The 24727-nt window shown below is 41.1% G+C and overlaps 1 protein-coding gene across 1 annotated transcript; it reads left to right on the forward strand.

Annotated features, from left to right (window-relative positions):
• Positions 1–3068: 3068 nt before the first annotated feature.
• GINM1 (glycosylated integral membrane protein 1) lies at positions 3069–22145 on the forward strand (the record flags this gene model as incomplete). Its single annotated transcript, XM_082481186.1, has 8 exons — positions 3069–3182; positions 11483–11542; positions 11719–11815; positions 14671–14822; positions 16725–16881; positions 17670–17800; positions 19320–19483; positions 21271–22145. The coding sequence occupies 8 exons, from the start codon at positions 3069–3071 to the stop codon at positions 21377–21379; spliced, it is 984 nt and encodes a 327-aa protein (XP_082337312.1). The 3' UTR covers positions 21380–22145.
• Positions 22146–24727: the final 2582 nt, after the last annotated feature.

The following is a 24727-nucleotide window of genomic DNA, read 5'->3' on the forward strand; positions in this document are numbered from 1 at the left end:
ACAGTCACAGCACAACCTGTAGCACTGTGGGTGACACCGACAGGACAGACAAGCAAACAGAATTTATTCCCTTCCAGCTGATGCTGTAGGGTGTTCTTGGGCTTATGTGTTGCAGCTGAACTAATCTCCTTTTGCCTTCAGAGCAAGGGATCCTGCTCCCCTGTGTGGAGGCCTGCCCCACAGGCTGCGCTGTCTTCACCTCTTTCTGGATCACGCTCTGGTGCTCATCACACAATGAGTTGATTCAAGTCACTAATCTGTTGGAAAACAATTTCTTTTTTATTGCTGAATTTGTGTTCTGCCAGATTAGTGACCTGAATTGACTCATCCTACAGTAAAAGGGAACCTGTGAAGGGGAAGAGGGGGAGTGGGAATGTACAGGTGGCAGTACAAAGAGGTGCACCTAGGTTGGTAAGAGCAGGATCTCCTCTTTAAGAAGCAGCAAAAGTCATATCAGATCACCACATTATATAACAGCACCTTTATAAAGAGCAAAGCAGGGAATTTTCTGTTCATTGCTGTCCTACTGCATGATGGTCCTGGGACCAAGATCTGCACTGCAGGGAGTTGTGTTCTGCCTCCCCAGTGTACTAGCTTTCAAAGGCGTTTGTGCCACCATCAAGCATTTTGCAGGTTTGTATTGTTTTTGTCAGCTTATTCCCAGTCTGTACGTCAATCCTGCATTGATTCAAGGCTGTTTTTAAGCCATCCTGTATGGCAGTTATCGACAGAAGAAAGCACTATAGCACACATTACATTTATTATTCTGAAACTTTAAGAGGGATGTAAACAGCACATCAGTTTTATGCAAGCCTGTGCTGATTGAAGTTTTAACTATTTACTTGCTACTTCAAGAACTTGTACTTTGCACTTCAGTAAGAAAGCATCCCACTTAATTAGTGGGATCACTCTTCTTAGTCATAAAAGAAATGAAATACTAATTTCCTTATTCTTTATACTGCCTTTTGCCTTCTAATATCCCACGGTTACAATGAAGATTCAAAGAAAAAAAGGCTTTTCATGATCACTTTAAAAAGTCAGAAACATCGCTTCCAACTTAAATGTAAACCCACTGAAATACAGCACTTCTGGCACACTCAGCAGCTCGGTCAGTAGTCAGTCTCAGTACAAAATACTTTAAAATGTCACACATTTTAATAGTTACAAATGTCAGGACACGTTCCCCAGTAGACTAGAGGAGCCTAGGAGGCATGTGTCTGAGCCAAAAGGGAAAGCTCTCTTATGCTCCCAGACTGTCCCAGCACGGAGTAGTTACTGACTCACCCAAGGACAGATCACTTCTGAAACTAGACCACTACTTGCTTAGTTATTGCTGGGATTTTTACCACTTGTGTTAAATAAAACTCTTACGACATCCATTGTACTGAGAGACTAATAAAAGCTTTGAAATTTGGGGAAAACAAAAGTACGCTGAAAGCATTACTAGCGCATAATTTTTGTGGTTTTAATTAAAGACTGAAAAAAAGGGAGTGCCAAAGATTGGGAGAAAAAGGAGAGACTGAAGGAAACAAAGATGCAAGGAAAGCATTAGTTGATAGATAGTTTACCAGGAGACTTGCAAAAGGAGACAGTCAAAAAGGAACAGGCATTCATCTCCTGTTCCATTTCAGTGAGATGCTGAATTCCTTGAGGTCAACTGAGAACCCAGCCTTAACTTTGTTGAACCTATACAGTCTGCAGGTCAATGATCCTTGCTTCCCTGTATTTTTGTATACTCTGATACCATTTATTATGCCTCTGGTACATTTTGTAAACATTTTAATCATTAATCTAATACACAAAACACTATTATTGTAGCTTGCTTTTGCTCCTCTAGGGTTCACTAGTCCCATTGGGAGGTAACCCCTGCTCTGATTTACGCAGAGAGTGCAACTCATATTTAGGAATTTGGGTAATTTAAACTTCTTCCCAGCAGCATATGCAAATGACTGCAAGTACCAACAAGAGCTGCATTCTTGTAGCTGCCATCATATCCCCAAAGACTCTTATGTGCCCTTTATGAGATTCAGCAAAATGTCTCGTCAGGGAGCTGACTTACCACGGAGTTCTCTGCCTGGTGGGACTGCACAGCGAACAGACCCTTTACCTCTTTCTTTTAGTTTACCAAACACAACAGAATAACAAAAAATAGCTCAAGGTCTATGAGAAACTAGGTAAACTAGGCGATAGTAAAGAGAGGCGGTAGAAATTAAGCCATTAGTTTTTTTTTCTAATCTCTAAAATAGTACTAACTACTGATAATAAATGTATTTAGCGATGAAATATTTGAGAGTTTCATGTAGTATGTATGAAATATATTTCACAATATATGACTCTCTCAGGCCTCATTTTCCAGTGCCTTGTACCTTGTGCCAGATGTCTATACCAGCATCTCATGAATGCAAACTGCATATAAAATACTGCGTTTCTGTGGGTTTTACGATTTACGTTCGCTATCAACCAAGCGGGAGTCACAAGAGCAATATAAAATTGGGCTACGGATTGCTTCAACAGGACGGGGAATTCACTGCCCTGCCCTGGCTGCACTAAAACCCGTTACGACGTCGGCCACCCTTACCACGAGAAGGGCTTTTGCTAACAGATAGCTGCAATCTCTCTGGTTGCGAATAAAGCCCTTTTTTTTTTTTTAATCTTCACACCCACGGAGGACTCAGAGACCCAGGTTGTTCCCTCTCTGCCCGGCGGCTGCGGCTGCGGCCGCTCGGTTTGCGGAGGGCGCGTTGGCCATTTTATACCGAGCAGTAATTATTAACATAATTACCACGCGGGTAATTCTCTTATTACGCCAAGTGCTTTCAAAGGCTGCCATCATCTATAAGCGGTAACACCGTTCTGCAACGCCGGGTTCGCGATCTTCCAGCGGTGGCGGTGCCGGGCCCGGGCCGGGCCGCCCCGGCCCCCCCCCCGCCGCCGCCGCCGCCGCCGCCGCCGCCGCCTCCCCCGCTTCCTCCCGGCCCGGCCCCGCCCCGCCCCGCCCCGCCCCTGCCGCCGCTGCCGCCGCCGCCGCTTGTTGATGTTTCACTTTGTTTTAATTCCCCGGTCGCAAGATGGAGGCGGCGCTGGGACGGCGAGAGCTGCTGTTGCTGCCGTTGCTGCTGGTGGTGCCGCCGCTGCTGGACGCCGCCCTGCTGGGCCCGGCCGCGCCGCTGCAGCTGGGCCAGGTACCGACGGGGCAGGGGCGCGGCGGGGCCAGTCCCTCTCCCTGTCCCTCCCGGGGGGGAGCCGGACCCCGCCGGGGCGCTGGGCGGCGGGGCGGGTTGGGTTCTCGGCGCCGCAGGGCCGGCCGCGGGGGGCTCGGCCGCGGGCTGGCAGGGCCGGGCGGGCGGTACGGCCGGGGGAAGCGGGCGAAGCCGGTGGCACCGGAGGGCGGTGTGCTGGGTGTGAGGGGGGTTTTGGTTTTGGGTTTTTTTTTCCGGCTGTAGCGCTTGGTAGCCGAAGGTGTATCACCCCTGCTTGGAGTGCTTGTCCTGCCGCTCAAGTAGGTTTCAGTCTAAAACGTACAAAAAAATGGTACAAAAGGACAAAATTATGTGTCGGTTACTGTGCACGCAGTGTTTCCCCCCTCCCTTTAATGACTAATTTTTATAGGATTTGATATGTTGAAATAAACAGCTGACAGGTTGGGAGGGGAGGAGGGGGAAGAAAGTTACTTCTATGCAATGTAGCTGTATTTGTATTGTATTTTTATACTTGTCTGCCTGCGTCGTGATGGTTCGGTGCTACAGACGTACGCAGTGTGGCAGGTCCACATTTGCTCCCAGTGATTTCTGTAGTCTTGAATTGAACCAAGAAAAGGGGTTTGATGTATTGGTATATTACAGGGCATCATGCTGTCTCTTTTTCTGTTCCGCTACCTTATGCTGTGTCTTGGTAAGATTAGTTTTAAATTAAATTTGGTGGCTTTTTAAATAGTGGAAGAAATTTTTTTTTGCCTACTACTTAGGAGATCTCAGTAGGCTTTCACCACTGGAATTCCAGAAGAGAACTGGGTACTTGTGTCTGTACTTGAATCATGACTAAATACATCCTCTAATTGTTGTAATCGTGAACTCCAAAGTGTGAGATTGCAAAGAGGCAAGAGCTGTGTTGGGTTTGTAGTCACTTGTCTAGCCAATGTGAAGTTGCTGTCATGTGAGTAAATTTCTTATGGCTTTTTTTCCTCCAGAGGGTTGGGTTGTTTTTTGGTTTTTTTTTTTAGTTTACGTAAAACCTTTCCAAGAAAGCCTGACAGAGGCCCTGCACTGGCACATCCTGTGTTGCAAAGCAGAATTCCTGGGCTTACTTCCTGCTTTTGGCTTCTCTATATGAACATTTGAAGAGGGATCTGCTTCGCTCTGGTTTCAAAGTGGGGGTCTAGATCTTCAGACACCTATAAAAGTGCATGAGTGCTTGAAGTCAGGTGCAGTAAAGAGGTCAGAGAGAGCTCCATCCTCAGGTACTTTGCTTGTTCCTCTGAGAAAGGGAGCGCTAGCTTGAATTTGCCAAAAGACATGTAAAGTGACAATGGAATATAGACCTGTGCTCTCGCTTACCTTCCACCTGGAAACCATCACACTTTCGCACCAAAACTTCAGCTTAATAGCATTGAAGTTGTTTGTCACAGCTGGCAATTCTGCAAGGTGTGCAGGCACATCTGCGCATGCTATCTTTGGATCTGAAAGCGCGAGTGAGCACGGCACAGGGGAGCCGGAGCGGTCCCGCGGAAGCCAAACTGGGGTCAGAAATAGCGTAGGTACGTTCTGGAGTGCTAACAGGGCTTGACTCAGTAACTGGCGTGTAATGCCTCATGGGCATAGCTGTGCTGTTTGCGGGGTTGAGTTTGTCCATTTGTGCCGTACTGCTTAGGTGGTCTGTCAGTTCCGTTTTTGCTGGTGGGAAGTGTCTGCACTTCTTTAGCTTTATACTGGTGTGGTGGTATAAGTATATGCAGAAAAGCTCTTTTACGAGTCAAAAAGGGAACTTATATATTTTCACTTTAGTATTTTTTCTTTTTAAATCTCAAACTTCTAAAGTAAAAACTCGTGTTTCTTCCTGCACTACTTCTTTTTGTCTGTACGCGATCATTTTTGATGCAGAAGGAATGATGCATCTTCAGAAAGTTTTGAGTAGAAGAATTGCTGGGTTTTGAGCATGAGCTAGTTAGCGGTGGCCTGATAGGAGCGGAAGTGCCTAGGCAGAGGGAATAGACAGAGCAGGAATGCCACGCTGTCAGGTTGGCTTCAGAAGCCACGAGCTTAATGACAGTGGGCGATGGGGTCAGAGTAATCGTGATCTTTCCTCAGAATGGCTTGGGACTGTAGACTGGCTGGAAGCAGGCAGGATCAACATGTTCAGTTTTTCTTTGACTGGATGTGGCTGTGCTCTCCACAATTCTGTGAGCCCACTGGCAGCATACAACTGATAGCTTCACATTTTGTAATTCTTGTACATGGTATTGAAGCTTACCTCCAAGTTGATGGCCATGATGTTACAGGAACCGTAATGGAAGGACGGAGGGAAAACCTTGAAACACTGGAATAATGATTCGTAAGGCTGAAACGCTTTTGTTCAGCTCTGGAATGTGTACGCCTCCATTGTTGTGCAATACTTGTCATTTCTTAAATAAGCTGTTTTGAAATCTGGACTTTTTTTTTTTTTTAAACACTTGCATGTGTGTTTTGATTTTCCTTTCTCCTGAAATTTGGATGAGCAAAACTAGATTACAGATTGATTGATATTGGACAAAGTTTAAAAAGAAAAAAAAGGCAGGCAATGATGCAGTAAGACAACTGACCTTTGCATTAAAGTAACGTGTTTTTCTGGTGCAAGATCAAGAATTAGGTTTTGTGTTTTGGAGTATTTTTTTAATGTGCTGATAGGAACTGGCTAAAAGCACAGTAGACTGAATGCTAATGCTGTGTTGTTTGCTTACTCTGTTTACCTCTTGATAATTTAGGTTTAGTAGCAGTGTTCTTTCTAAATGGCATACTTGCCTACCAGACTTTTTTTTAGTTCAGTTGCCTGAAAAACATTGTTTTCAGATTTATTGTTGGCTGCAAGAAATGTCTGTGTGGATGGATTATTTCACAACAGAAGAAAGTAATCTCCACTACATCAACTATTTGAGTATGTATGCAGTGGGTGTAATGTATGTTGATCAAAGAAGAAACTTGTCAATAGTGAAATGAAATAGCTGAAATGTTTCTTTCATCACTTCCTGCCAGTTTCTCTGTTAACAGCCTAGCACATGCTCTGAACTTTATGCTCGAAAGATCTGACATCGTCTTTCCATGTATATTTGATTAAATTAAAGCAGTATGATGCAACCATGTCCCAGCGATGTGAAGCTAAGTATTCACCTTTAAAACTCCTGATAAAATATTAATTGTATGAGTTGATTTAATAGGGAGAAAGCAAAGGCAATTAATTCTCACAACATATGTAGAGTAAAGGAAAGGATAAGCAATATTATACTAAGGATCATCACAAAGCAAGGAAGGAATATAAGTGTGCTTGTTCAGAAAAGAAGAGTAAAGCAAAAGCATCATGTTAGATTTTTGTATTAACAAAGATAGTTCAGCTTTATTTACTTAAGCAAATACTGGATTTCATTGTCCTACCCCAAATATTGTCATGCAGTTTAATAATACCAAACCTTATTGGAGCAGATTTTGTACTAAAATTTTGTAAAATGTGAGGGACTAATTATCATCCTGCAAACTTGTCAAATCCACCTTGTCATGTCAGACTTGTACCATCATTATTTCTTAACTCAGTTATGCCTGATTGCAGTTAAGACTCATCCTACAACATAGCTCTGGTTTGAGTCTGATGAAGGAATTATGAAGAAGCACAGATCACAGAGCCCTGGATTGCAAATATACAGTCACGCTATTTGGAGCCAGTTGTCCATGTGAGTGCCAGGGCTCAAATAGCATGAGTTTGGGTGGTAGTTTTGTTTGTCTGTTCAAACACTTGTTTTCCCCATAATCTCTTTTCAAATTTAGAAACCGAGTTATTAGTTTTGTCTATTTCTTATCTGTTGGGCAACCTTCACTGGACTTTATATTTTCCTATTGCAAACAGGATATCCCAATAGTGCCTGCGTAATTGCTGCGAGGGGATTGTCTGTCTTCCAAGTCTCTGTACAGCTGGCCATGTTGCAAGGCACTATGCCATCTGTTCCTAGTGCTGCCCGCTCCGCTTCCCACAGGCCTTCTAGTGCAGAAAGAGCCTTGTTCGGGGAGCCTCAATAGGGAACAGCTGTGCTTTTAAGTGGGTTGGCTGCTGGCAGCTGAATGTAGATGGGGTTTATGTGACTAATGCAGTTGTGTAGGACTTGACAGTTTCCCTGTACTGGGAGAAACTGAACAGTGTACCCCGTCAGGTACCTGCTGCCCATGGAAGAAGTTTTCCTGTGATTCTGTAATTAGATCTCTTTGGAGTTCCTGCGTGATTAGACCCAACAGCTTTGTTTTGCCTGGCATTTTTCGTAAAAGGCTACGATTAGCTGAAATGTTCTCTAGCTTTGTATGGTGTTGGTATGGGGACTCTTTAAGAATTAATTAAAATTGCCTTTTAAATTATGCCAGATGCTTTATATTCTTGGTGGCCATCTCTTCCCCATCTTGCTCTTCTGCTGCTACTATGATTACGCTGCCCCAGTTAACGCTCCTGGGTTCTGTTGCAACACATGGTGAAAGAGAAAGGATTTGAAAATGATGATTGCCTGCTTATCTCTATTGATCCAAGTTCACAGAAAATCACTAGTTCGCTGTGACGTGTGTCACCACACTGTTACAGTTGTTGCCTAGCTGTCCTGGAACAGAATGACATACGTCTGCGGTAGAAGTGCTGTCCTCTTCACAGGTACTGAGGCCGTTACCACTGTCAGTATCACTGCTGGAGCACTAAAACAGCGATGAGAAATCATAGGAAAAGTCAGGAGAGACATCTACATCCTATAACAGCATTAAGAATGATGGGGCTGGTTTTAGTGTAAATTGGAGAGTTTTATGTGAAGGCATTTGCCGCACAAGAAGGGATAAGGTGCTGTGAGTGATGGAACGGGTGTCAATGGAAAGCTGAAAGCACAACCTGATTCCTAGGGACATGAATTGCTTCTTGGGGCTGTGCTTTGATTCTGACTCTCTCAAAATGCAGGTTTCTCAAATATTCCAATTAATTCAAGGCCTTTTAAATTACGTTGAGTTGGGAGCGCAGCACTGTAGGAGAGACCCGTGAGAAGCCATGGGAAGACATCAGTGAGGAACTCGCCTCCAAGGAAGGATTAACATTGGCATAAAATCAGGAAGACTGAGTTGGAGGACTGTTATCTTCCATGGGAAGACATTGTGAAGAGTAATTAACAACCTGTTCATAAATTGCAGCAAGGAAGCCTCTGGTTAGATGTTAGGAAAACTTTTAATGTTAAAGGTAGCTGAGTACTAGAGTAAATAGTTGAGGAGAGTGAGAAATTTTTGGACATCACTGGAGAGCTTTAAGAGCTGTTTGGAATGACATTGATATAGTTGATTCTGACTTTGGACAAGCTGGTCTTCGAGGTGTTTCTTTATCAGTTTAGGAACATTTAGAGCAAGAACAATTGAAAACTAAATATTTTTTAGCACCAAAACTTTGAGATCTGGTTAAAGAGTTTCTTAGCAAGACTGTCATCAAGTCTTGTGAGACTGATAAGCAAAGAGGCAAAACAAGAACATACGACAACTCGGGAGAATGGATGTACAGAATATGGGAAGTTATTAGCAGAATTTGTTGGATGCGAATGCATCTGGTCACGGGAATGGCAAGAATATGAGTTTGCCATTGCTTGTGAACACAAAATTGCAAGGGTCATGGTGTAGCTGCTGTAGTGGAGTATTAATCATTGCTCTAAGTTATTGAGTGGCTTTATGAACCTGTGCCACTCAGGAGATGCACCACCATCTCCTGAGATCATAGTGAGGAGGGGCATCTCCTATGGAGACGCTGTGAGGACAGGCAGACGGTACAGCAGAGCCAATCCAACAGCCTGCCGCCATCAGAGCACGTAGCCCGGCTCCCTCCTCCCAGCTGCGTTCTTGGGTCTCTCGTGCTTGTCCGGCTCTTCCTTGCTTGTTCAACTGGCAGGAAAAAAGTCTGGCAAAAAAAGGGAAAGTTTTCCTGCCAATTTAATGAGCTAAATTGGCTCACTGACTTGGTATAAATGAGAGGGAAGGATGATGTGTGGGAGAGATCTACACACTCCTAGTGGCAGAGGCAACAAGCAGTTAAGCCGTCTTACTTGTCTGCAAGCTAGGATCTGTTTTTTGTAACTTTGACAGCATGGAAGTGATCCACTGAAATATTTTAATTTCTTAAACATGTAATATGCTCTTCATGTGCAAGTTTTAAGTGTGTACCGGAATTCATGACGTTGCTTGTGGATATTATGTCAACAGAATTGACGGCTGTTTTGAAGAAAATGAATCATTGCGTATAGAGCTCACTTTGTAGGTTTAATGCTCAATTGTTGAGCGTACCTATCTTGCCCCATGCCCTTCGTTTTCAAATAAAGCATTTGATTAAAAAAAAAGTAGGGGGGATTTTCCTCTTTTTCAGCAGTCACAGGCTGTCAGTAATTTCCTTTTTCTTGTAATCTCAGTGAGTCACTTTGTGAATGCTGAAAAAAGATTGCAAAATACTTTCTGTGTAAAAGAACTCAAATTTCATTTGAGGTTTAAAAAACGAAGGACTATTAAGACTGCCTGGAAAATCCATCTTTTGTGCCCTTTGAATTCCCAGAAAACAGAAAAACCTATGAAGTAATGACAGAAGGTTTTGTAATCTGTTAAACAGTTTGAGGTTATAAAAGATGTACAGTTCTGAATGCTAGAGCTAAAAGAACTAAAAGTTTGGCAGAGAAGAAAGTAAGAAATTTTGAGGAAATTACAGGATGACAGAGTGTATTATATCTTATGATTATATTATTAATTTAGTTTATATTTTCAGTTATAGGCTTCCGGTTCTCTAACTATATTGGTAATTTTCATTACTTTGAATAGCTAGGATTTAAGTTTTGAAGAAAAGTCAGTATAAACACCTGTTTCCTAGAAGGACCATCAAGAAAGAGATTTCTCTTTGGTCTCACTGGCCAGAGAGTTTTCCTACTGATTTGACAAATGCATCTGAAGCATCACTGACAAGTCATTTCCAACCAAAAGGTTATCTGTATTAGTTTTTACATCATGCTTCTGATGATGCCAGATTTCTGCTGAATCAGATATGGATGTTGTTTTTCAGTTTTTGGCAGTCCTGGCTACCTGTGTATAGTGATTAACACCTGTTGTTTTAAGGATTATTATTTTTATTATAGTCACATTTCAGAAGCTCTCTGTTCTTGAATTGGGACTATATTATGCTAGGTAATGTATATTTTGGGTATTTCCTGGCCGAAAATTTAGTGTTTTATGAAAATCCTTTCTATGTATTTACATTTTTATTTATTTATTTGAAATTCTGAGCAAGTTCAACTTGTTTATTGAAACATAACTCACTTTTTAGCTGTTAGTTGTGAAACAATGACTCAAACACAAGAACTAAAGAAGATGCTGAAGGTATGGAGAAGTTTTCCAGAGGAAAATGGAATGGATTAGAATCATTTGAGGCTCCCAAAATGCAAATAGGGAGCTTAACGTTATTTTTGAAGAGGTGACTCAGGAAAGCAGTGTGGCAATCATTACTTTTGGCTATGTCCAAGAGAGGTTTGGCTTTTTTATTTAGGTTTTGTCAGGTACCGGCCTGGGAGGTTTAAGGTCCCATCTGCAAAAGAGCCCCTGAAATTACAAGGCTAAGAGAGACAACAGAATGAGTGAGTTGATAAATTACATCAGTTAGCATTTTGAAAGAAGGAAGCGAATGCCCGTTAGCTGTGAGTTTGGAGGTATCCCATGTGGCATAATTTGGGAATGATAACCAAAGAAATGAAACAGGATTACTGCTGACACTGACAAAACCGAGTGTTTTTTAGTATAGGCTAACATGTATTAAATTATACTTCACTTTGAAGACTAAGTGGAGCTCTTAAAAAACATTTACAGAGAATCTGATTTTTAATTTGTATTGTCTATTATTTTTCAGCTAATAAGAGAGACTTCTTTTCCATTATATCCATGTGAAACAAGTTCTCCTGACAATTTAGCTTGATTATTATTATTTTATCTAATTTAAAAAAAACCACCTTCATACATAAGGGGATGCAGCTGTCATTCTTTTTTCATCAATCCTCTCTATTAAAAAGAGGGGGGGGAAAAAACCCAACTCTTATATTAAACAAGGAAGCATATTCCTCTTTCTTCTGCGTGCTGGATAGAAAGCCTGGGAATGTGCTCTGAGGATTGTAGGTTGTCATTCTGTCAGGACAGCGTGTGAAAGCTGCCTGTGGTCTGCAGCAGCTTATGTGTTTCCTCAGAACCTTACATCTCTTCTCACTGTTGTTTTCCAGGAAACGATCAGAGTCAATGTTATGATGTTGAAAACCAGTGGAGAATTTCACAAAGGACAGGTTTGTCCAGTTTTTCTATTTATTCAGTGAATTAATATCCGTGAAACAAAGTCTGCATGTGGATGCAAATACACTGTTTTGTCTGATGTCAGGCAGTATGAAGTGTGTTCCTCTGAGAGCAGAATTGTAGCATAGGGCCAGGAACCATGCACTCATTCTGTCTCTCTGTCTTTCAGGTTGTTTTTAATATCACCTACGTTAATGGACAGGTATATCTGAATGATTTTCCTATGAAAAGCGGGGTTGCCCACATAACATGTCAAACAGTAATATGTGAGTATTCTCTCTTCTTCCTTCGTTTTTTTTTCCCCATGGGGTATTTGGCTTCCCTGTTATTTAGTAACCAAAGTTTACAATGACTACATGTTCTCGTACTCTGCAAACCTGAGCATTGTAGAAGCAAATAATTTCTCAAGGCAGGATAATTTTGCTACTAAAATGGGTGGAAAAACAAATCTTACTGCCTTGTTCTCAAGTCACATTCACATGCTTATATGTAAATGGGCTAATCTGAAATCCAGACTCTGCCTATCTTTTCAAAAGCATGTTTTGCACTACAAGCTAGACAATGTAAACAGAAGGATGCAACTCCACCCTGCTAATGGCTGTGTCCCTGGGTTGGTTGGCATATATCCAAAAAGAGATTCAATAACAAAAGTATGAATTATTGTTAGGAAGATCCTTTAATTATCTCATTTTTGTGTCTATTGGACAAACAAGTTTCTGCTGGATAGGATATTACAGCACAAATACCGCAGTTTTGCTAGTGTCCTGCAGTGGTTAATGACTTCAAATTATCTTGAAACTGCTATTTTTCCCACTGATTCAATGCTACACCTTTTGTAAAAGAACAGAAAGTACTGATTTTTGAGATACAAAGAGCATACTGTATAATTAATTAAACAAGAGCCATTATGCTCATTTCATTTAAGCTTCTGTGTATTCAGAATGATCTCTTGATGGATCAGGTGCAGTCCATCTCCAGCTTGGTTTCTGAAGTCATCTTCTTCTTACAATCAGACATTTACTTTGAAAGTACTAATGCTTTTTCTAAGTTGCTTCTCTGAGCCATGACCTTGTTTCTTGAACCTTTCCTTCCCAAGCGCGATCAATTATTAATTTGACGCTATTTCTTTTCTGGAGAGGGAGAGCAGTAATTAATTTCTGTCTTTCTGGGACAGTTACGTTCCTATTTGCCTTTATTTTTTCTGTTCTCAGGTAGAAAAAGGTAAAATGTCATTTACCTGCAAGATCATTAACTCCAGAAAAACAGATGTGATTTTATTGACTATTTCTGAGAGATACTGAGCACTCCACTGTAGTTCCTATTGATTTTCCAAGTCATAGTTATATAGCTTGCAGTGACTACAATTATGAACGTGAATCTGAAACAGTGAGATAAATACTGATTTGACCTGGGAGCTAGGAACCTGGGACTCTATCTCTGTGTTTGAGTCTGAGTCCTCAGCACAGTCCCTCTCTCTGTTATCTGTTAAGTCATGTTTATACTATTTACGTACTGCGTCATTGACAATAGATGTTTGAAAATGCTAAAGGAATATCAAGATGCTTGTTACCCGTTAACAGAGGGGAAAGATACTTAGGAATGTATGTAAAAAAACAAACTTGAGCCAAATATTCATGCTCTTGAATATTAGAGACAGAGACAAAGTCTCCTGAATGGTATTGTCTTGACACTGTTGTCAGATTATCCACAGTTGCAGTTCCCACAAATGTCCCACAAATTTTGGAAGCATGAGTGTCTTTCACTCCTGTTGAATGTAGTGGGGATTGAGCAGCCTGACGCATAACAGGTTGGGACCATAGGGAGCTTCAGCGACTTGGCATCTTTCAGGCTTTGGTCCTTTAACATATGCTTGCTGCTACAAGTAAGAAGACATTCTGCAGCGAAGTTAGTGCTCTGGCTCACATCTATAAAGAACCTTTCTCTTTCTCTCTAACCTCTTTCTCTTCTTCTGCCACTTTTTTTTTTTTTGCAATGGAAGATGTTGCTAAATGATGCCAAAAAGTATTTTTCTATATTTAAAATAAGCAAAATAGCTTTATGAGGAGAGGGATCATAGCATGAAAGTAATGAACACACTGAGCTGTTACTGTGTAACTGGAAGAGACCACTCCAACATTCCTCCACCTTGCCTCTCAGGCTCAGCACTGCAAGTGAGACAGCACTGGTGACTTAGAAACAGGGGCCAGTTCAGCCCCAGTTCATGTACTGTGCTGTCTTGCATGCTGGAGAGATCTGTCGCCTCCGTTCTTGCACTTCTGCAGCACTTCAGTTCTAGCGTGCCCTCACCTGTCCTAGAGGCATGGTAGCTGGGAAAAGGATATTCACTCTATGCAAAACCACCGAGGGTAGAAAGGCAGTTCTCTGTGTACTTGTGGAATATTAGGTTGTTGAAATAGCTGAAAGCTTTTGGGTAGGAAGAGAGATTGAGACGTCACAGTCGCATGTGAAAACAGGGTGGGGAGGACAGAGAAAACATGTATGAGGGAACCGACACTCATCTCGAGTAGTATATGCCGCATGCCTGGGAAAGAGCGTATGTGTTTCTGTATTGAGGGGAAGGGGAATGTGTGAATCAAGATGTTTACACAGGTGGCTGGCTGGGCTGTGGCATTATTCTTATGAACTCCTTTGGACAACTAAAATAAGAATGCAGCAATAGTGAAGCCAAAGAGTGCTGCTTAAATGCAAACCTCAAAGGCAGGGATGCAATACTGTTTGCAAGCTCCCTCAGTCTGGGGATCATACAGCACTGCTGTTGTCTGCTGTGTTATATCATGAGACCTGCTCTGAGTTTGAGTTGGTGATATACTGGCAAAAAATCATGGCATCTGTTTACCTGTTGCCCAGATTACTACTGTTTATAAAAGCAGTTACTGGAAGTGTTAAGGACATTAGCATCGTACAGACTTTTGTACATTTGTTCAAGTGTCTGATTTGATGTTAGTGGTCCTCTGTAGTTGTAATGACTTTCCATTGAGATGCCACATGTACAAGGGCATCTATGTCAAGGGTGCAACTGTTTGCCCCATGGTTGTATACTGCTTTCTGGTTGGGGTGGGGGTGATTTGTCTTTGAAAATTGTGATGTTGTGTGTTAACAGTGGAGAACGGAAACTTGGACAACTTACCAGATCAGCAGCGCCTGGGAACTGTCAGTGTTCGCATCATGGTTCATGAGTGGCCTTTGGCATCCAGTTCTGATTTGCAGCTGATTGTCATTCAGGAAGAAGTGACAGAAATTGATGGAAAACAGGTAAAAAAAAAAAAAAAAACCAAACAAAACCAACGCTCTGCTTCTTTTTAATTTAGGAAAGGCAAGTAGTTAGCAAGGATTAAAAGGTTTACAACTATCTTGCTGGTGGTTAGAGTACAAAGTATATCATCTAATTCTAGCTAGCACAGTACAGAGGGAGATAATACCAATCTAAGTTGCCTGTATAGTAGGGGGGTTGTTTCATGAGGAGACTTCAAGTTTTAATGCTTCTATTCTTATTTTAATAATTCGTGTTGGATATCATTAACTCTGTCACATGTTCTTTCAACACATGCATTTATGCAAGCAGTCAGACTCACAAGCAATACTTCGTTTACAAAATAATGTACAAAATTAATAAAAGGGGCATGGGCTCATCTTGAGATTTTCCCCATTGTTTATTCCAAGCTAACAAAGTGTTTCAAGCATGTAGCATGGGGACCAGTTTACAGCAGCAAACTATTATGGCAGGTGGGCTTGTTGCAAAAGCCCACAACACCTGAGCACTTAGCCTTAGAACATTCTGCATGTAAGATAAATAATTCATTGAATAAAAACCTTGATAATGAACATGGATTTTGAGATGAACAGAAAAAAAAAACAAATTCTAACTGTATTTGCACAAATACTAGTGAATGTGAGGGGTTATAGAATTCTAGCTGAGAATGAAATGTGCAGAACTGAGTTCTCAAAGTCACCTGCAACGTATAGTTATTTCTCCAACCAGAGAGGTTCTGGAGAGAAGATACAGCTGCTGAAGTCTGCAAAAATGTCAATTTTTTTGTTTGAATAGGTGTCTGCATCTTACAGGTAGCCAGGCTCTTTTTAAGCTGCCTTATGTTCTGATGCCTTCATTTTTTTAGAGAACGATGATAATACCATTGATCCTTAATTAATTGCATGCTCAGCATGTAGTATTTTTTACAGGGATCTGCATTGTGTCAAGATTTTACTCTGTTAATGAAAAATCCCACTGAGAGGTTTAAAGCTTTTCTAATGAGGTGTTTATCCCACTGTTAGTAGGCTAATATATCCTGGTTTGATTCGGTTGTTACCCAATAGTATTGTATTTCAGATCTCAAACTAGACATCACAATTCATTTCAGATTTTCATAGGGGTCTGGTAAGACGAACCAGAAAGCTGTTTCCTTAATTGTTCCTTGAAGTCAAAGACTTTCAATCTTTCTCGTTAGTTATCAGTTGACAGTAATGATCATCTGTTTCATTGCATTGTTTTGTGTGTGTTTGAAGCAAAAGGAGACTGTTGGTTGGCCGGTGGCTCTGAAAGCATGAGTGAAACTGGATCACATGCTGCGTTCCTCATTTGTAGTTCTATTTCTACGTACAAGTTATAATTATAGTCACAAACACTCCAGATTTCAGTCAGTTCTTGGCCTCCCAATGCAGCTAGTGATGTTAGAGGAGTTATGCTGAATGTGTTCTATATAGGCGATGCCTGCAGTGATTGTAAAATGAAACGGGTCCAGTGCATCACTGGAAGAGGAAGAAGAAAACAATTCTTTCAGTTGTTGAAAAAAGCAACATTACTGCAGAAGCAGAGGTGTTAGTCTTGCCTCTGCCACACTTTCAATATTTTCAAGTGCTTTTTCGCTATGTATTTGAGTTTCCCATGCCCTAAAATGCCTCCCTGAAGGAGGGTCGTAATGAGCTATGTAAGGCTTGGTTAAAAGCCCATGGAGTGACTACCACATGCTTTTGCAGGGAGAGAGGGACTCAGTCTGTTGAGCTTATTTTCTGATGTGGTATAGTCTATAGAAGTGTGGTAAGTAAAAAACCAAAGAATACTAATTCATGTTATAACATCCTTATGTCTAAATCTTAATGGCTTGGAGTTTTCTTGCTTTAAACTCAGTAACATCAACATGTTTGCATCCCTTGTAGGTTCAGCAGGAAGAAGTGACAGAAATAGATATTTTAGTAAAGGACCGGAGAATACTTAGACATTCGAACTACAGTGTCCCTTTGAAAGAGAGCATGCTGTATTCCATCCCAAGGGACAACGACATGTTATTTACACTTCCCAACCTCTCAGGAAAAGGTATCTCTCTTAGCTGTCACATAATATTTTTATCCATAGTTGATGTATTGCTTTACAGGGGTGAAAGAACATCATTATTCCTGTGATTTACATAGTGAAACAGTTTCTTCATTAACAGGGAAGTGGTTTGCTTTATTTGGTTTGGTTTTTGTTGTTTGTTTTTTTTTTTTTTAAACACCTAGGTTCAACTCTTGTACATTCTAGGTATTTTGTTTGTTTGTTTTCAAATCTGTTCTCCTTTGAAGCTCTTGGTACTTGTAAATCTGCAACCCAGACATCTCCCAGGAATAAATTTCTCTCTCAGTGCGATGACGGAAAGTTCTCTGAAGCTCCCCCTTTTTCCTGAGACTGAAAGAGAAAACTGGAGAGGAAATACCTGTCTGGGTCACTTCCAAACTAGAGAATAGTTTTATGTTATTAAACTTGAATAACTTAAAAGCAAGAGATGTTATTTGATGCCTTCAATCTTATTTCAGTTTTGTTTAATCAAAAACTCTCAAGGATTTCACAGGAGATGAATATTTTGACCTAGTTCATCACCTTTTAATCTGGCAACAGCTGAAATTTACAGCTAAGGGCACAGCTAAAGGCTGCACTGCAATACTGCCTCTGCTTCTTATCAAGTTCGCTACGCAAGTGGAAAAAAAAAAAAGTCAGTCTTCTGTGTTCTTGCTGTAAATGTGTGAGAACTGTACCATAAGTATGGAAATGCAGCATATCTTTGTTTTCCTGAATAGTGAGTTAAATAAAAAGCAAGCCCCCCACTAAAGCTAGCTTTTCTTCTTCAGATATTCAGGATCCACTGCAAACTACCAGTCAGTACCTCATCCGGCAAGTAGAAACTACAGTAGATGAAGAGACATTACCTGGAAAGTTACCAGAGACCCCTCTTAGGATAGAACCTCCGTCTTCTTACAAGGTAGTTTTGTTGTTTGTTTGTGTTTTTTAATTATTAGTACATACCTTTAGAGACTGGTCTAAAAAGGAGAAGCAGTGTTTTTCCCCTCCCTCTGTTTTTTTCCCTGTTTCCCCAGAGAGGAAATGCATACAGTTTGGTGACATTTCTAGGAGGAAAAGTTGCATTAACATGCTGCAGATAGAGCTGAGTGTTATTCAGTATTACAGTTTGAGAGGATAGACTTGCTTCCCCGTTTTTAGTATTGTCTACAGAAACACATACAAATATTATGTTTTCCTCCTTTGTGGATGTTTACAGAACAAACCAAACAAACCCAGCATTGTTAGGATTTAGGTAGTGGGTTTTCCTCATGTAAAGACCAAACACAACGTCCATTGAAAGACAGTAAGAAGGCATATAACATTCCTAGACCTTTGTGGTTATAACATTCCTAGACCTTTGTGGTTATAACATTCCTAGACCTTTGGTCCTTTATGGTTAATTTGAAAAAAAAGCAACATAATATGTAATAACTCATTTCTGGAAGAGAGACTTGCCATTCCTACTTAATCTAGTATTGACTTCAGAGTGCTGTTTTGCTGTTTTATATTTGTTAAAGACCAGAATTCTATATTGTGCGATGTATCTGACAGTAACTGACTTCCACAGAAGTCTAAGAAATCCCCACAGCAAACCACTAAGAACAGATTTTTACAGACATACTCTAGGAAATTTTAAAAAAAATCCAACTTCCTGAATTTCCCCTTAGCAGTGAGAAATTGTTGTTTCTTATTAACTCCAGTAGGAATCAATTGGGTTTCTGAATCCTGCAATGTTCTGACCTCACAGGTACTTCGTGACAATGAGTTGTGATATTTACATTACACCAAACTAAGCATTTATAACAATTTCAAATTTTATTTAGCTTTAAATTACATCTTTTTTTTTCTGACTCTGCTCAGAGGCAAGTGCTTACCCTTCTGGGAGATGGGCCATCGGTCTCATCCACCCTAAGAAACACAGTAAACAGCTCAAGAAGTTTCAGTTCCAGATGAGGTAGGGATGGGCTTGATGGCCTCCTCTGTGGCCTGAAGGAACAGTTTATAACCCACTGCTGAGGCAGGAGGGCTAAAATAGTAGGCTGAAAGTTACAGATAGTCTAGAGAAGGTGCTACCCCTCTCCTGGGCTGTCAGTAACCCCTTCCCTGCTGTACACTGCTATGGTATCATAGCTTCTCTGCCCCAAGGCCAAACGGCTCACCCTTCACCTGCTCTGTTCAAGTGTCCTTTGTTTTCCAAAGCAGCCTTTCCTTTAAGGGAACTCCGCTAGGATGAGCAGCGAACTAAACCTTCACCCTCTTCCAGACTTAGCAAAAGAAAGAGGTCTGAGTCACCAATAAATTCCATCCTGCTTTTATGTATGTTTAAGCATACATAAATTTAAAACTACCACCATGTAATGTGATTCAGCAGTAGCTACAAAAACTGCACTTGCTATGTTTTGCAACCTGTCTCTTTATTTTTCCCTGTTTGGTTGTAGGTGATGTGCCAGTGGGTGGAAGACTTGAGAAAAGGGTTGTGCAGGTTCTGGTTTCGGTCTTTACCGATCTTCTTTAGTTTGATGGAAGTCATTGTAGTTGGAGTTGTTGGAGCAGCTCTTATTCTCAAAGTCTTAAAGGTGATTTTCCCTTCCTGTGAAAACAAGTAAGTAAATTTTGCTTTTTTTTTTTTTTTTTTTTCTCTCTGATGAGGGCAAAACATTATCTTAAAAAAAAAAAAATCTTTCAAGCAGCAGCCCCATTCTGTAGGAAGATGATGGCAACAATTCAGTGAAAAGGCTGCTGGTAACGTTTCGACACATAGGCATTTCAGAGGAACACGGGCCAGTCTTTCATTGGAAATGTCTTTATCTTGGCTGTCATACTCCCAAATTCTTACTAAGTCTTTTGAGGACTACATCGTGAGACACCATTAACATAGCTCCAGGAGAGGAGGGCAGAAGCTAGAGCTAAACAATTCCAACAGCTCTAAATCTTCTAATACTCCTACTATGTTGGAGTTATTATGATAGTTATGAAAAGCCACAAATTTGGCTTTGCAAATTGGTACAGGAATTCTCCAAGGAGGAGCTACCTATGTAGGCATCTTAGAAGCCATAGTGATTGGTGCTAGTATTGGTGGCAAAAGGTCATAAGTAAAGTTGATTGACTGCAGATGGCTTTATTCTCTAAGTTGGTGTGTTACCAGAAGCATTAATATTTTTCAGAGAAGCAGGCTAAGAAATCAGGATAGATTTAATGCTGGAATGGGCAAGCACGTACATGTTAAATCAGCCCAAGGCAGTTCTAGAATACCTAGCCCTTGAAGCTGTATGTTCTTTCCAGACAAGTGACTGACAGTGTAGCATGCTTCATCACCTACAAGCACAGATGATGTCTTCAGCTGCAACTGACCAGCTGTGCTTCTGAATGGCCCTGAGTGCAGTTAATTTATGTATCCACCAGAACTAGAAAAATGGAGAGTTGGAAAATCAGGAAGGTTGGGAACTGCAGTGACAAAAGAGACCACGCTTCCCCCTGATGTTTCACAAAGTGCTGTCAGATTGGAATACTTGTAACTAACTTTTTAGAGCAGAAAAAGTGAAGAAAGAGTTTGTACCCCCCACAGCAGCTAAGTAGCTTAATGCTGCCATGTGTGAAACTTTGAACTACATAGAACTAGGGAAAAAAAAAAAGTCTGATCCAAATAAACTGTTCAGCAAAGTGTCTCAGGGCTTGTCCATGGCAGAGGTCAGTACAGGACCAGCCTGCAGTGATTTCTCTTCCAGGTCGAGAATATGGGGCTTGTGCAGAGCTTGTCAGAACATTTCAAGAAACTGTAACACTGGAAGGATGGTCCTTCCCTCTCCCCCTTAAAAAAAAAACACCAAAACAAAACCATCCCACAAAACCACACAGTAATTTTCTTGCTACCTGTATAAAGTGGTCCTGTAAAAAGTGGTAAAGGTTTAATTCGTTTAATTCAATTGTAAACCAGTAAGAATGAGTAGAAGGTCTCATTTGGTGGATGACGCAGTTGCAGATGTGAGTCAGGACCTCGTCCTAAGTCTTTAATGCCATTTCACAGTACACTGATAAAAGTAGAGGCTTTAACTAGTCTTAGAGAGTTAGGTGCAAGAGACAGACACACTAGCTCCTGACAGCACACAGTTTTAGGCTACTATGAAATTGAGCCTATAGAGCTTACACCGCTAATATTTCAGGTGTAGAAACTGGGTGAAGGGACCCATCTGAAACCACAGTTAGTATATTTTGGAAGCAGTTTACCATCAGGTTTTCATTCTAGCTTCATAAAAGAGGTATTTTGAGGGTAATACTCACTTGATGCATTGATATAAACTAAGTTTGGGGAGTTTAAGACTAAATCTAATTTTTAGAACATGGAATTGCTTTGTATATTGTTTTCTAATGCCAGGTAATCTTACTTTACAGAGGCATCCTTCTCCTGGATCAAGTCAGCTTTGTACCTGTGATTACCATCAGCTTGCCTTCAGATCTTCCAGACAGGAAAAATAATTTAGATGAGAAAGCATGTACTTAATACTGTGTTTATTTTGGAGTTACTGTTTTTTAAAAACAAAGTTTTAGTTGACCTGAGATTTGGCACTTGACCTTAATACCTTGTTTGTTTCCTACTAAGAAAACTAAGTCAGTTGATGAATTGGTAAAGGGACGCTCAGGCCGAGGCCCAAAGCTGACTTCCCTGTGCCTCTCCGTAAACATGCAGCCTTTTCAGAAGCTTCAAAATAAAACGGCTTTCCACCCTGAGGGCTACCGTTGGTTTTAACTTCTGTGAAGTCACTTTTCCACATCTCGGACAGGATGCTGGCTGCCTTCACGCCCATAGATAAACCAGGTCAGCTATCCTGAATAGCGAGATGATGAAATTCAGCGTGTCTTGAAGTCTCCAGATTGCATTCTTCAGAAAAGGACGAAGGAGTATCGCAAACATCAGCTGCACCTGCAAGCCTAAACGGAGCTGCCCAGCCTGGTTTCAGGTCTCTTAGGGTTGAGTGTGCCTTGCAAGGAAAATATCACTACCAAACACTTGCGTTACTCAATTTGACATTTTTTATATGCAAAACAAAAATTAAAAAGGCAGCTTTATATTTCAAGCACTTTACAGTTTTATGGCCCCTTCCACTTATAAAAATTGTTAGCACTTGTAAACAGTGTGCATTTTGTATCTGTGCCAGCAGTACTATGTGAAGTCTCAAAAGACAATTCTACAAAAGTACTGGCTTACTGTTGCTAAGTAGGCCCAGTCTGCCCATGCCAATTTGTACTGTTAACATTTTTCAAATAAACATTTTAAATTGTTTATTAGACTGTTCATGTGTGCATCTATATTTAGTTACATAAAGCAGCAGTTTGCCAATTTGTTAAATAGTACCCTGCACTTGTTTGGGTTTTTTTTAAGTAAGTTTTTCATTGTTCTTATTTACAAAGATTGTTTGTTGGAAGAATGACTAGGGGAAAAAAAAAGGAATCTTAACTACCTGGTTCTAGACTGAGCACAGTTATCATTTGAGCGATCAGAATTATCCATGTTCAGCTTAAGTTGTTATAGTGAAGGAGAAAAGCTAGGATTTCATGTGCACCACCCCCGCCTTAAGGAAAGATCATCATCAGTTTAATAAGATCTCTAAGTTGTTCAGATAGTTGTCCTTACAGCTTGCCTGTGACATGAACAACTGGAGTCGTTTCACTAAACTGACAGCACTGCAGTGGTAGAAGAACCATTTCTAACACTGACTTGCCTTGCAAAAAAACACCACCCAGCAACGCAATGGTATACATCAGCCCAAGATAACAGGGACACTGCTCAAACTTGCCTTTTTTTTTTTTAATTTTATTTTTTATTCTAGCACCTTGTGGGTTTGTACTTTGCATTTACTTCCTCAAGCTCAGTGCCATTAGAGCGTAGGATCCCAAATGTTTGCCAGCTGTCCAGCTGAGTGAGGAGGATAGGAGCGGGGGAACGTGTCACGACTGGCAGGGTGCTTCGGGCAGGTGTGGAGCCACAAGACACTGGAGCAGGGCAGCAGGGAATGAGTGGCAGTGACTGACATCCCTGGAGCCCCAAGCAGTGCTTTCTGGGACACTACCATAATGATAACATAACGATGCAAGACAGAGGTGATGCTAGAGTCATCCAAATTAAGAATGCAATTTCAGTGAAAGAAAAACACATGTCAGAGGGGTCGTTGTCATCCATGGCTAAATGGGAAACTGCTAAGGCTCTAGCACTGGAATGGTCACTGCACAGAGAAGGGCAACTCTTCAAACAGTTGTAGACAAACTCCTCTTTATGTGGAAATTAATGTTCTTTCCATTTTATGAACAGAGCCCTGGCCCCTTCATTAACATAGTTCAAATAGAAGTGATGTATAAGGCTGAAGTGTAGCTTCTTTGGAAAAAAAAATAAAAAAGAAAAAGAAAGTAATAGGATGGACACGACCCATGACAGTTCTTCCTTACTGCAGAAGCAGTGTGAATTGCACTGCAGATGAAAATTCGGCAGCTGTTGGCATGTGCTCTTCGCATCCCTGTTTGTGAAACTGTAAACCAAGTACCTGCACAGCAACAAGGAGACTGAACTCTGAACAGCTGCACCATAAATGAGTGGTTAAGCCTGAAAAATTGTTGGTACTGCTTCACAACTTGGCCCATTTCCATGAGCTAAGTAATCCTCTTCTGTATTGTGTTCTACAAAGATACACAGCACAAGGAAATAAATACTACCATCAGGTTAACAAAACTAAATTTCAAAAACAGTGCAAGTCTTGAACACAGCGATTGCCAGACAACATTGCTGTGCTATGGAGCTATCAAGTCTTAAAAAGTGAAAGCGCTAGTAGTGTTCTGCTTTAGCTTGCACATGGTTTTCCCAAGTCATAGAAGTCCTTTCAGAGGAGTGCTGTTTTGAGCTGGAACTGCTCTGAACCATCTTGTAAATCAGTTTAAAAACTCCTTACCACAACTAGCAGTTTGGAAAGGGCAACTGTCCTGCATGCCAGTCGTGGTAGGTCTCATCTTCCCAGGGCATGAGGTGACAAGGACACAGGTGCCAGCTAAGGGAAAGAAGGGGTCAGGAGGAAAAAAAAAACCAAAAACAAACAAACCCCCAAAAACACAAACAACCCCAACCCCCCCCCCTCTCTGTAGGATGGCAGTAGGTTTTTAGGAAAGGTAACATCTCATATCTCCTCATGAACTGTGGCTCTCACTGCAGCCCTTCTTGTTCCGTCTCACCCTCAGATGTGTCTCTGCCTTTTAAACACAGAGTTAAGCAGTGCTGGCCCTTCCCTCCATACAGGAACTCCCTGGGGGGGGGGGGGAAGTCGGTATCATCACATTCTTCATTCCAAAACATGATCCTCTGAGCTACAAATTCAGCATCTACCACTTTTATTTCCCCCCCTACCATGTATTACACAGGTGTTCATTTAGTTCATTTAGAGTGAACAGGGCTGGTTGAGCTGTAGAACTAAACTACTGCATTTAAAATGAGGTTTACTTTAGAAGCTCTCAAAATATATCACGCCTACAGTTTAAGTGGCCCCTTACTGAACTGCTCCCAAGGACTAGCGATCACCTACTTTCCCGTCTTACTCAGGTGACAGATTGAGTATTTTGGTTTGCTTGCAACAAATTGATTTACAAGAAATCTTCCTGCAATGCAGCTGACAGCTGTGCACTCATCCTAACATAGAAACAGAAAAGTAAGTATGAAGAGAAACCACTTCTTCAAAATACTGCATCTTTTTCTGAACTCTGACACATGTGGCTACCCTTTTGAAAAAAATGAGGTAAATTTATTTTCCATTTCAGAGATGGAAGTCTATAGATGCACACACTTGTACACTCACCTGAACTCCTTCCCTTC

The sequence above is a fragment of the Vanellus vanellus genome (assembly GCF_965231255.1).
Source record: "Vanellus vanellus genome assembly, chromosome: 3".
Lineage (NCBI taxonomy): Eukaryota > Metazoa > Chordata > Aves > Charadriiformes > Charadriidae > Vanellus > Vanellus vanellus.